Genomic DNA, 12,960 nt, shown 5'->3' with positions numbered 1-12,960 from the left:
AATTTAAAGAATAAAAGAGCAAGTTCAAAGAAATCAAAGGTGAACTGGACAATGTTATCCCTTTGGAGATCGCGTGTTCCTCTTTAGGCGTTCAAGGATGAAAGAGCTTTCCGACGGTCGAGTTTTCTATCGATTTTTTTTTTCACGAAGTCAAGGTTAAGCAAGGGTTGAAAGCAAGCAGGATGGACTAATATATGTATACTAGGATACGCGATCCGTCAAAAAGGATGGCTAGATATTTAGATAGATATGTATACGCACGCACACGTACTCTTTATCACCATGTTATGACTACTCTCTTCCCCCTACCCGAGGGATGTGGAGATACTGAGTCTGGCAATGCCGCTGAGCGTAACCGGAAATATATATATATATATATATATATATATATATATATATATATATATATATATATATATATATTATCCTGACACTTGCTCTATATTATATAGGGGAGATTGTGTGTGTTCATTATTCCCCGATCTTTGGATAATGGTATGTGTCATTTTTCATGTGCTTTTGATAAATGAAAATGAATATAGAGGGGGAGTGGGAATGCATTAAAACTAGATCGCAATATAAAAACAAGTAGCTCAAAGCGAAATAATGAAGAGAGAGAGAGAGAGATGAGAGAGAGAGAGAGAGAGAGAGAGAGAGAGAGAGAGAGAGAGAGAGAATCGAGGTGTATCGCGTAGGCGTGGCAGAAGGGAGGAGATGAATCAATACTATCACCGGCTACGGCAGAGCCCCCACCACGCCCTTTGGAGGAAGAGAACACACCTCCGGCCGCCCACCTTGTATCTAGGCGACGTCAGTGACGCGGCAAGACCACCACCTACCGAGCCGTGGAACCGCAGCGAAGGGCGTCGACTGGAAGTGCTTATCGATATCTCCTGTGAAAAGGCATTTCTCTGCTTCGATTGACGTGTCTCAGAGTTCCAATACCTGGGCGGGGGGGGGGGGGGGGGGGGAGGGGGGGTGTTTTGTATTGAAAGGAGTTTAAGGGAAGTTCCTATTGGGCCATTTCTTCATCTGCTTGGCTGGGATAAATGGCTTAGATTTATATATATATATATATATATATATATATATATATATATATATATATATATATATATATATAGGTAAATAGATAGATATACAGATAGATATAGGTATAAATAGATAGACGGACAGACATAGGTATATATAGTCTGTCTGTCTGTCTATCTACTATATATACCTATGTCTGTCCGTCTATCTATTTATACCTATATCTATCTGTATATCTATCTATTTACCTATATATATATATATATATATATATATATATATATATATATATATAGGTAAATAGATAGATATACAGATAGATATAGGTATAAATAGATAGACGGACAGACATAGGTATATATAGTAGATAGACAGACAGACATAGGTATATATAGATAGATAAATAGACAGACAGACAGATATAGGTATATATAGATAGATAGGTAGACAGACATAAGATAGATATATAGCTAGTTAGGCGTAGGTAAAGATAGATAGACAGACAGATGTAAGTATAGATATATAGCTAGCTAGACTTAATTATAGATAGATAGACAGACAGACATAAGTATAGATGTATAGCCAGCTAGACATAATTATAAGTAGATAGACAGACAGATATAAGTATAGACATATAGATAGCTAGACATATGTATAAATAGATAGACAGACAGACATAAGTATATATATATATATACATATATATATATATATATATATATATATATATATATATATATATATATATATATATATATATATATATATATATATCTAGCTAGACAAATTGACAGACGTAGGTATATATTGATAGATAGATAGAGAGACATAGGCATAGATGAATAGATAGATAAATTACTGATAATTCTTTACCTATTTCCCAAGCATCGGCAAACCGCCATTTCTCTTACAAGAGTAATCGTGAAGTATGAATGATTGTTAGGTTCTATTCAGAGTTTTATTTTTACAACTGTTTGGTATAAGTTCTTGTGATGCTCAAGAATATTGCATCGTTACTTTTACGGGTTTATTTCTCGCCCTCCATCAAACGCTAAAGGTCTGTTCAGGCGGGCCTTGGTGTGTGAAAAAAAAAATAATTTCTTTCCAGTTGATATTTTGCTCTGTATCGTTATCAGTTATTTTGCTAGCATTTGTATTCAGGCTTAATAGTTTTCAGGTCACTATTATAACACTTTCTAAAAAGATAAGTCTTCAGGTTTTTCTTGAAAGCTGCCACATTATTGCTATTCTTGATATCGAGTGGAAGGTCGTTATATGTTTAGCAACAGTAATGTATTTATGGCTGTTCGTTGCTTTAACCTTTATATTTGCCGTATTATTGGAGTCTGAAGTAGTGAAACTGGGGTTGATTCGGTAAAACTTTTAATTATGTAATTGTGACCCTGTACAATATTGCCATAAATAAATCTCTCAGAATGGCGTTCAAGGCCCAGTTTTTTAGAGATTTGTTCGTAATCAAATTACCGTCGTTAAATGCCAGTGTAAAATTAGATCTATTATTGTAACAAATACATATTTGCATATCCTTGACATATGAATAAAGATCATTTAGTAAGAATGTTAATATTTACCCCGTGGGTCTGGTATGAAGTATAAGAATTAAACACAAACTTGAAATAATGTCATGTCGGACTAAAGTGAAGCTGTGCCAAGTGGCATTTTAATTAACACCGTTTATTGTGCTGCTGGATAGGAGACTCGTCGAGTCAGTTTTCTGTCTTTTAGTCGTAATTGCTTCTCGACCGTTATTTTAGGTCTGTTTTAACTGGTACCTATACGTTCCGGTTATGCCAAAATTCGAGGCCTCGTTATCTTAAATTGTTTTGGCAGTGGTTATCTTAACTTCGTATTGTATATCTGTAGATGCTAAACTATTTTTAGGTCAATCACCACATCCTTAGCTCACTGAGGTGGTGCGGTTGCAGACACTACAAGAAAAAATCGAGCTTGAGTTGATATCGAACCCCAGTCCAGCAGATTGTTTGGCAGGGACGTTGTCAATAGGCTATCGCGATAGGGATTAAAATAAAACATAACTAAACATGAACAGCGGAGGAGCTGAAGGATAAGCTCCTTTATGAATATCTTAACATCAAACATTGCGCTCACAGATTCCTGTTCAGGATGACACAACGTGGATCGACTGACTTGGTAAGGTTAAAGGTCACCTTGTCATTAAAGCAACCTGGGGCTGGCATCCAAAGAAAGGACCAGCTCCTGGACGGACGATTCCGTGCAGGGTGTATCACCTGATTATAGGTAACACGCACACGCACTCTCCTCTGTTTTGTGATTATTCGATAAAGTAACATTCAAAAGGATTACAGTTGCTCACTGTGCTATGGCAGAACATTCTTGGAGGGATTCGTAGCTTGCGTGAAACCTTTGTGTATCATAAAGATTTTTATGATGCAATCATATTTGAAAGAAAGTCTTCTGTTCTTTTATTATAATGAGATTATGTCTCATAGTATTTATATAGAAATTATATGATGCATTGCCTCTTTTTTTAAGTTTTATATAATTCTCTCTCTCTCTCTCTCTCTCTCTCTCTCTCTCTCTCTCTCTCTCTCTCTCTCTCTCTCTCTCTCTCTCTCTCTCTCTCTCTCTCTCTCTCTCTCTCTATATATATATATATATATATGTGTATATGTATATGTATATATATATATATATATATATATATATATATATATATATATATATATATATATATATATATATATATATATATATATATCTGTGTGTGTAATCTTATACAAGATAATTCAGATTTTGTAACTATATATCGACATTGTGTGTGTGTATGTGTGTGGAAAGAGGAACCTTTATATATTATTCTCAGAACTGGACGATTTAGGCACGGTCTCTTATAACTCCATTAATGTCCGTGCTAAAATAATTAGCGAATTTATAACCTTGTAATTAGTCAGCTGTGGTGAGTCAAATATGGATTTAACATAGAGCTGGCAGTGTCGTGTCTTGTAATTGCTATGTAAGAGGAAAATGATATACTGTATATAGGTTAAGAAAAATGAAATACAGCGCAACTAAAATCGATTTACCCGTAACGAAAGTGATAGCGAGCACCTCGACATAAAATTAATGTAGTATCGCAAAGTTATGATAGCATCCATTCTGTAATTTAACAGTTGTATTATATCAAGAAAATCAAAAGTACATGTCATTCCTATCATTGGCAAAGCTATAACATCAAGCAAATGCATAATCACTTTGACGTAAAAGTAAACAATAGACGAATCCACAATGTGGATTTGAATTTTTCAAGTTAGATTTATTAAATGTAACCTTTTATATATATATATATATATATATATATATATATATATATATATATATATATATATATATATATATATATATATATATATATATATATATATATATATATATATATATAGTGCACTTCGATGTTTCAACCGATTATATAATCTAATTAAAAATTAATATAGTATATTACAACGCTGCGAAAATTAGAATGAGTTTATCAGGGACGAGTAGTACTATGAAGGGAGAGGATATGTAACGGCTCCTCACTTATCCTCCTCCTTAGATTCCTAGACTGGGTTAAGTGTGTTTGGCGTGCAAATATCTACGGTTATCTACGGATACGTCCCTGATTATACACGATATCTTAGGATAGTCGTACCGGGGGTTAGAACCCCGTGATATCTGACGGTAATTATCTTATAATATCACTCAGAAATATCATACAGTAGGAAGCTGCCTAAAGGAACCTCCATCAGGACGACATGACTCAAGCCCAAAAAACGTTTTATGTGTGACAAAGCCACCAATTTCATTTTGTTGAAGATTTAATTTTGCACATATTACTAAATAGATTTTATTTATTATATATTATCACATTTTCAATTCATTGCCACGCTTAAATGTTTAGTTCATTATATGTAAAGTAATTTAAGCCTTGAAACTTCTTCCAAAATTTTCTATCAGTTAAAAAATGATCCTTTAAGACATTAATCTAATCTCAGAAAGTTCTGATTTGTGTTCGGAAGTTACATGTCAATAATTAACAAGCTCTGTAATGGGAAAACGATACATAAGTTTCTATTTAAGTACGCCAAAGGTATATTATAGAGTCGTTATACTCGTAGCAAAAGATCTTCATTCACAAATATATCAAATACCAAAAAACATTGAATTATAAAACACCTAAAACATTTAATTACCTTTTTTTAGTCTCAGCATGAACTTTTTTAGTGTAAGTTATCCGATACTTTATGATACTCTAACAAATACAACAATTACTGTATAGTTGCATACTTGTAATTACTGTACTTCTAAAGTGCAACAGTATAGCCTGAAACCTTCATTACAAGAGGATAGACAATAATTATCAACATTCCTATGTGCATTAAGCCTTACCAATCCTTGAATAATTAATAAATTTTTTCGCCTGATTCCATTTTTTTAACCATATATAAAGATATTTTTCCTCTCTCTTACTATCGCCTGTTTAATTTGCAGTGAAGTACAGCTTTCAGTAACTGAATTAAATAAAACTTCCCAACATGAAAATACACCAAATGTATATTGGAATTAAATAGATAACATAATTTTGTAAAATCATGAAAAAGTTTTGTGAATATGATATCATAGTAGTCCCCTACCTGAGACTTTATTATTATATTGATTGTTTATTTAAGAAGAAAAACAGAAAGGTACTTTATGTCATTGCATACAGTTGAAATCACTGTGTATAGTTTAATAGAAATTGGTCAATAAAATTTCAAAATAATTATTTATCAATTATTTACATCGAAATATGGTTTTATAGCCCAGAACGTACATTTACTGTCAATGTTTTCATTTAAATTGTATTAGAGAAAATGTTGAAAGGAGGATAAAACTATTACATTATTTTTTTATATAACTTTGTAATAATACTGTACTGTACTGAGATCACTAAGAACCAACAACTGATGATTTATATTAAGTTGTGCTTTCCTACTGTATTAGGTAAAAGCTACTTACACTGACTTTAAATACCTTAATTCTTCTTGTGAACTCATATTAATGAGATTCTGGAATCCTCACAGGTTGGCAAAGCTGTTGGAAAACTCCGCCACTTTATCATTGAGCCCTTCCTTCCCCACGACCAAAGTGACGAAGCCTACGTTTGCATATATTCCCACCGCAATGGAGATACTATCCTCTTCACGCACGAGGGAGGTGTCGACATTGGTGATGTTGATGCCAAGGCTCTCAAGCTTGATATTCCTATTGAAGAAACTCCCACTGAGGCTCAGATTAAAGAAAAATTGTTGACCCATGTGGATAGCCCTCGAAAGGAGTAAGTTGATATGTTTACGTCCACTTTTAAGGGTCTTTTTAGATGGAAGTACTGTACATTTATACTTTTTCCAGGATGGTTTTTTAGTCATGATTGTCAAATGATAAAGAATAAAATTTTTCTTACTACATTTTTATGTTAATTTCTTACGATATTTTCTTTTGTTTTTTCTTGCAACAGAAAAGCTGCAGCATTTATTAAAGCGCTGTATGGCCAGTACGTCGATCTCTATTTCACGTACCTAGAAATTAATCCCTTGGTCATCACCTCCGAAGATGTTTACATCCTGGATCTTGCTGCTAAATTGGATGCCACTGCTGAATTTATGTGCAAATCCAAGTGGGGAGAGGTTGACTACCCTCCACCATTCGGCCGTGATGCACTTACCGAAGAAGCTTACATTGCAGATTTGGATGCCAAGAGTGGTGCATCACTGAAGGTATTTTATATTTCCTAATTTTATAATTTTCATTATACAGTATATAGATCATATGCTATTCTCATATTTACTCTTTGTAAATCGTAATAAGTCTTAAAAATAGAAGTAAAAGAGTAGACTGTGCACTCAAACAGTAAAGGATGACTGCTATTATTATTGACCAACCCTAATTGTAAAAGTAAAATGCTACTATTATAATGGCCCAAAGAGGGAAAGCTTTCTAAACTAAGTACTGTACAGCTAAAAACAGCCGCTAGGGGAGGATGCAATTTTTTAAACGGGTTTCCACATTGGTGCTATGTCGCCACAGATCACTGGGTCAGTCTTCAACCCCTCCCCCTTACTCTCTGTCTCTCTTATTCTCCTTATCCAATTGATATTTTATGTAAAATCATCTCTCATTGTATCAGGAAATTGACATGTTTTGTTTCTTTTTTCAGCTTACAATTCTAAATGAAAAGGGTCGTATTTGGACAATGGTTGCCGGAGGTGGTGCTTCTGTGATTTATTCAGACACAATCTGTGAGCTAGGAGGTGCTAGTGAACTGGCCAACTACGGAGAGTATTCTGGAGCCCCTTCAGAGCAACAGACATATGAGTATGCCAAAACCATCCTAACCCTCATAACCAAGGAGAACCATCCAGATGGAAAGGTCCGTGCTTTCTATAGATTGCATTTAATCATTCTTGTGATAGTTTAATAAAAGTTTTAATCTTTTAATAAACTATTTTTATACATCTATAGAATGAGTGAAAAGGCATTACTTGAATAGCTTTGTTGTGAAAAAAAAATTCATTATTGAATTACTAGGAATTTTTTTTTACCTTAAGATATGTGACAGGCCAAACTTTTCAACATGAATTATACATGTGGAACATTGCAATAGTTCCTCAAGACTGGAAGTAACCCAAAAATATTTATTATTTTGTAATGTAATTTTTCACTTGATGCTTAAAATTTGTTTGTTTTTATAAAAAATGTGATTGTTTTTATACCCATTGCATATTTAAGGTGAAAAGTAAATTAATGATAACTTTTGCAGATTTTAATAATTGGTGGAGGAATTGCAAATTTCACCAATGTAGCTGCAACATTCAAGGGTATTGTAAAGGCACTTCAGCAGTATCAAGCAAAATTGGTCGAAGGGAAAGTAAGCATATTTGTTCGTCGTGCAGGACCAAATTATCAAGAAGGATTGAGGTGAGTTGTAGATCTGGATATATTAATGTTTGCTGCATACATACACAATACAGAAATGTGTTTGTCAATAACTTGTGTATTATTATGGTGAAATTTATGTACTGTACAGTATAATGTGAATTACATGCTCTTGTCATAATGAGGTGGTATTATGAAAGTACACTGTTGAATACATCTTATATCTTATACAATACTATTCTCCATCCTTTTACCAGGGTTATGCGAGAAGTTGGCAAAACATTAGGCATTCCAGTGCATGTATTTGGTAATGAGACTCACATGACATCTATTGTGTCCATGGCTTTGGGAAAGAGGCCAATTCCTAAGGAACCAGTTGTGGAAAGTCACACTGCGAACTTCCTGCTCCCTGGTGGACAAAATACAGCAGTAAGTTATTTTTAAGATGCTTTTTTTAATCAGTTTCACTGTGAGGTTTTTTCAGGTCCAAATTGACTGAATTTTGATATTGAAAGATATATTTTCAAGTTCCATAAGGTTATACTATATCATTGTCATTGCAATTTGTTTTGTGTAAAGCTACTTCAGTTTTGCAGTTGGTTCAAGGTTTTATGATTAAGGTGTTTTAGTGTAGTGAATATTATTATTTTTTCAAAGTGACAATGGTGTGCTACCTTTGGTTATTATATCAGGGTTTTACCTGACTGAATTAGAGTAATGTGTGACTGGACCAAACATGCATCACAGTATTTTCATTGTTATATATAGTGGATAGGTCTATATACAAAGGAAACCCTTGATTATAGGCATTGATAAATAGCAAATTAGAGTAAAATATAGGCCTCTTGAGTTTATTATTTAAACAGCCATGCAGTACACAGAAGGGTATGAATCATCAATCCAAGTGGTTATCGGTGCAATATAACGTACACAATTGTGCTGTAAAGTTGATAAGAAATACGATCAGACAACTTAAAAGAAGTTTACAAAAGAATAAAAAACTAAAATACTGTACCAATTTTCCTTGAAAACCGCTTTGATCAGAAATTTACCAGGCACAGTATAAGGCACAAGCCTGTGCTTGATCTTACATCATTACAGTATTAATTTTAAAAATTTTGTGAATACATTATAAGTTATGATATTTATGATCCAAAGATCATGTTATTACTATTTTGTCAAATAGTTTAACTACACCACTAAGTTAGATTTATAGATATTTATAAGGCTTGCTAAACAACCAAATGTAGAATAGAGGGAAGGTAGATATTTAGTCACAAATTCTAGTTATGTGCTAAAGAAGCGAGGATGTTCTTGCTGACTATAAATTGATAATAAGGAGAAAGAGAGGGCCTTAAAGTAAACTTGTTTCTGTTAAAAGAAATATTTTTAAGTGTAGATCATATGATAAATAGAGAATTGCCTAATTTTATATTTGTAATAAGTTGAATTCAAATAGATTTTATCCCTTTGAACATATAATTTCCTGAAAATATTTTTTAATAATTTTCATCAATTTAATTTTACTAGAAATTAACCTTTTTTGATAGCTACCGTAATTTATTATGAAAGTAGAAGCTTATATACTGTAAAACTCATTTTGTGTTCCAGAAAAAGGAAAGAAACTTTGCTCAAAGTATTGTGTAGTATATTCTACGCAAAATAATATTTACTCATAGCGTTACATTGAATTACAGTACTTTAACTGAGACAACAAGGAAAATGGATATATTCTTTAATCTGTGTATGTGTGGTTTTAATATTTTTGATGAAATGAGGAGGTAGGCAGAGTAAATAAGAAAATAGCAAACAATAAGTTTAAAAAGAATAAGGTAATGTTACTTTGAGTAATTGTGTTCAAGTTTCCCAAAGTATTTGCGTTAAAACAGTTTGTCTTGTGGAATGATGAACAGTCGCAAAGAATGCTCATTTCTATTTATTTAGGAAAAATAAGATTCTTTGTAGGTTTATTGTAGTAATCTTCTGTATCAATGTTGGATTTTTGTTTATTGCAATGCAAGTTGGTTACAACTAACTGTTAGTTTGGGGAGTAGAAATTAACAATATTTTGGGTACATTCCTTCATAACCTAACACTGTAAATGTATTTGTAACTCCATCTCTTCGATTAGTTTTCTGTACAGTACTTCTTTATTTGTGGTCTGTACCTATTTGGCATCATTATTGGTCCTATATCTTCATTTAACTGTGTAAGTATTTTAGTTTCTTTTTTTATTTGAGTTCCTAAATTTATTACATTTGTTTAGACTCTATGATTTATTTTTATTTTACTTAGAATTGGACTATTTTGCTAGTTACCTCAAGAATAAGAGTTGTTGACAAAGGAAAAATCTATTTTTGGGAGTTGATATGTGAACCCCAAGGACTCTCGTTAAAGTCTACAACAGGGAATCCAATATGGAATAAAATACGGAATAGATATTGCCTTTCCTACTCCAGAGCCAGTGTATCAGTGTGCAAAGCATAGACTCAGTTTGTATAAGGAAGATCCACCTGTTCAAGCTCTTTTGAACCCGTTGCATCACCTCAAATGCTAAATTCATCTGCTTACCTGTTGTCTTGTCATCATTGAGAACCAATTCTAATACGGTACAGTACAAAAAGACAATGGTGTCTTGGTGCATGTTTCCCAACCAGCTACCATTCTTCATATTCGTCGCCTACCAAACAAGTACTGTAGCTTTTTTGTGCCCTCTTATTTGATGATAATTTCAAAACTTCTATGTTAGCTTTCAAGTTAAGTACGTTCAATTAAGCTCTGAATTTGTTATTCACTATTCTTAGCAATATTGTTAGTGCAAATGAAGTATTGATATTTACTTCACTTTTTGTTGTTTGTTTTCATGTCATTAAAACATTGTATGAGGCCTTTGCACTTCCGTATTTTAAGAAATACATTTCAACTTTTTTTTTCAAGTGCAATATTTTGCCACCTTTTTACTTGAAAGAGATTTAATTAATTTTTCATACAATTTTTAACCTAGCTTATGTAATGGACCCTCTTTTCCTAAGTTTTTGGCTTGCCTAACCTAAATTTATTTGCGTATACTTACATGTAATAGGCAAAGTTTTTCACTGTAAGTAAATCGATACAATAATGCTTTGTTTCGTTTCGACATAATGTCAGTTCTGATTCAGTGTCGCTCATCCTTAAGTAATGAATACAAAAATATGGTCCATTTTTTTTTTTTTTTTTCAATTGTCATCTTCTACAATAGCAAATAATGGTAAAGTGCTGTACTGTACAATACTGTACTTCTCATTGAAGCTTAATACTGTAGGTACTGTATCTGGGTTTCATAAAATGGTAAGAAGGTTATAAGTACTTTTTCGTGTTAAATATGGTGTTGGTTTTCGAAATATTAAACCTCTAAAACAAAGTTTTGACCGAGAAAAGCATATTTTGAAAGAGGTACTGTTTGGTCTTCAAACCCCTCCCACCTCCCTAGATTTTGAAGGGGAGTGGGACAAAAATTAGTCTTCGTCCAAATTTGAAAGATAGTGGCTGGTCGGGAAACATGTGCCCAGATAATGTCTCAATTATTAGAATTGGTTCTTGGTGATGACGTATCATAGGTTTGCAGACAAATTTAGCATTTGAGGTGCTGTAACTGTTTCAATAGAACCTAAAGCTGTGAATATCCCTTATACAGAATGAGTCTGTGCTTTGCAAATTTATACAGAATGAGTCTGTGCTTTGCACATTAATACACTGTTCCTGAAGCAGGAGAGACAATATCTAATTGGTATTTCATGTTGTATTGGATTCCCGGTTGTGACCTTTAACAGGAAAGTCCTCGAGACTACACACTATATATAGTAAATCCAAAAATATATATTGGTAAAGAGTGTGAAATAACAAAGAGAAGCAAAATTATACTGACCAATACTCCAGCAAAAAAAAAAAAGTAATAAATATTCCCCTTAGGGGATGTGTTAGATTTATTGCTTTTTAAGAAGATACTCATGTCTCATTATATGGTAGGGAGGTTTTTAGAATTTTCTGATTAGTTAAAAGTTTTGAGGGAAAAAACCTATCTTTTGAGCTTAAAATTGGTCTTTTAACCCCCTGATGATCCCGGCAGTGACAAAATCACTAACCGGCTCATGACATCAAAATTTTTTATGTTGAGCAATCACGGCATGTGTCAAGCTTCTTGTGTTGATTTTTCAATATTAAACTTACCCGATAATCATGTAGCTGTCAACTCCGTTGCCCGACAGAATTCTACGGGAGGGATACGCCAGCTATCACTATACTAGAAGGGGGTGTACTCACAAGCGCCACCTGTGGCCAGGTACTACAGTACTTGTTGTTGTCGCCACCTCACTTTTTCCTCTGTCGTGCTTCCGGCTAGACGTTCTTGGATACGCTTATGATTTTGGAGTATTGTTCACGGTTTGGTGAAGTATTTCTCTAAATTTGCAGCTATTCGCTATACTGGATACTTCTTTGTTAGCTTAGCTAGCGTTTGGAATTAATTTAATTTAATTTTTATGGTGACGAAGAGAGTATGAACTCTCTTTCACCTTTAAATGGCCGACCCTTCCCTTAGTCGGAAGTGTTGGTGTCTAAGAGAGTATAGACTCTCTTTCTTAGTTTTGTTATAGATTTATTTTATATCTCTCCGCCTTTTATAGGCCTCTTCGATTAACTTACTTTTATTATAAACTTATTAAAATTAATTTTTATATTTGTTTATATTCGACCTTTCCTAATAGTAGGCGGTCTTTTCTTGGTACCGAAGTTAATTAACATTGAGCCCGTCATTTCGGTTTTACCTGTTAACATATTATGCTATTTTAATGTCTTTGAAAGAATTTCTTTGATAGTCTCGTACTGTTTTCAAAGTTGAACTAACGTTTTGTTTTGTCTCTGCAGTTGTTGACGTTCAGAACGTTCAACTTGCGCTCTATCGTTACGATAGAGAAAGAGTTTTCACGGTGTCACGTT

General features: G+C 33.3%; 2 protein-coding genes across 4 annotated transcripts in view; one reads left to right on the top strand and one right to left on the bottom strand.

Moving 5' to 3' along the window:
* The window catches only part of LOC137632263 (ATP-citrate synthase-like), a 369,682-nt gene that overhangs the window by 94,193 nt on the left and 262,529 nt on the right, over window positions 1-12,960 (bottom strand). The window lies entirely within an intron of this gene.
* LOC137632212 (ATP-citrate synthase-like) overlaps window positions 1-12,960 on the top strand; it is a 94,311-nt gene that overhangs the window by 15,534 nt on the left and 65,817 nt on the right. Inside the window, exons 2-6 of the mRNA XM_068364098.1 lie at window positions 6,135-6,388; window positions 6,569-6,827; window positions 7,268-7,480; window positions 7,871-8,028; window positions 8,244-8,415. Coding sequence (XP_068220199.1) covers window positions 6,135-6,388; window positions 6,569-6,827; window positions 7,268-7,480; window positions 7,871-8,028; window positions 8,244-8,415 — 1,056 coding nt within the window. The remainder of the gene's footprint in view (window positions 1-6,134; window positions 6,389-6,568; window positions 6,828-7,267; window positions 7,481-7,870; window positions 8,029-8,243; window positions 8,416-12,960) is intronic.

Source organism: Palaemon carinicauda, chromosome 41 (genome assembly GCF_036898095.1).
Source record: "Palaemon carinicauda isolate YSFRI2023 chromosome 41, ASM3689809v2, whole genome shotgun sequence".
In the NCBI taxonomy this organism is placed as follows: Eukaryota; Metazoa; Arthropoda; class Malacostraca; order Decapoda; family Palaemonidae; genus Palaemon; species Palaemon carinicauda.
The sequence above is the reverse complement of the archived record's forward strand: the minus strand, read 5'-3'. Positions and strand labels throughout refer to the sequence as shown.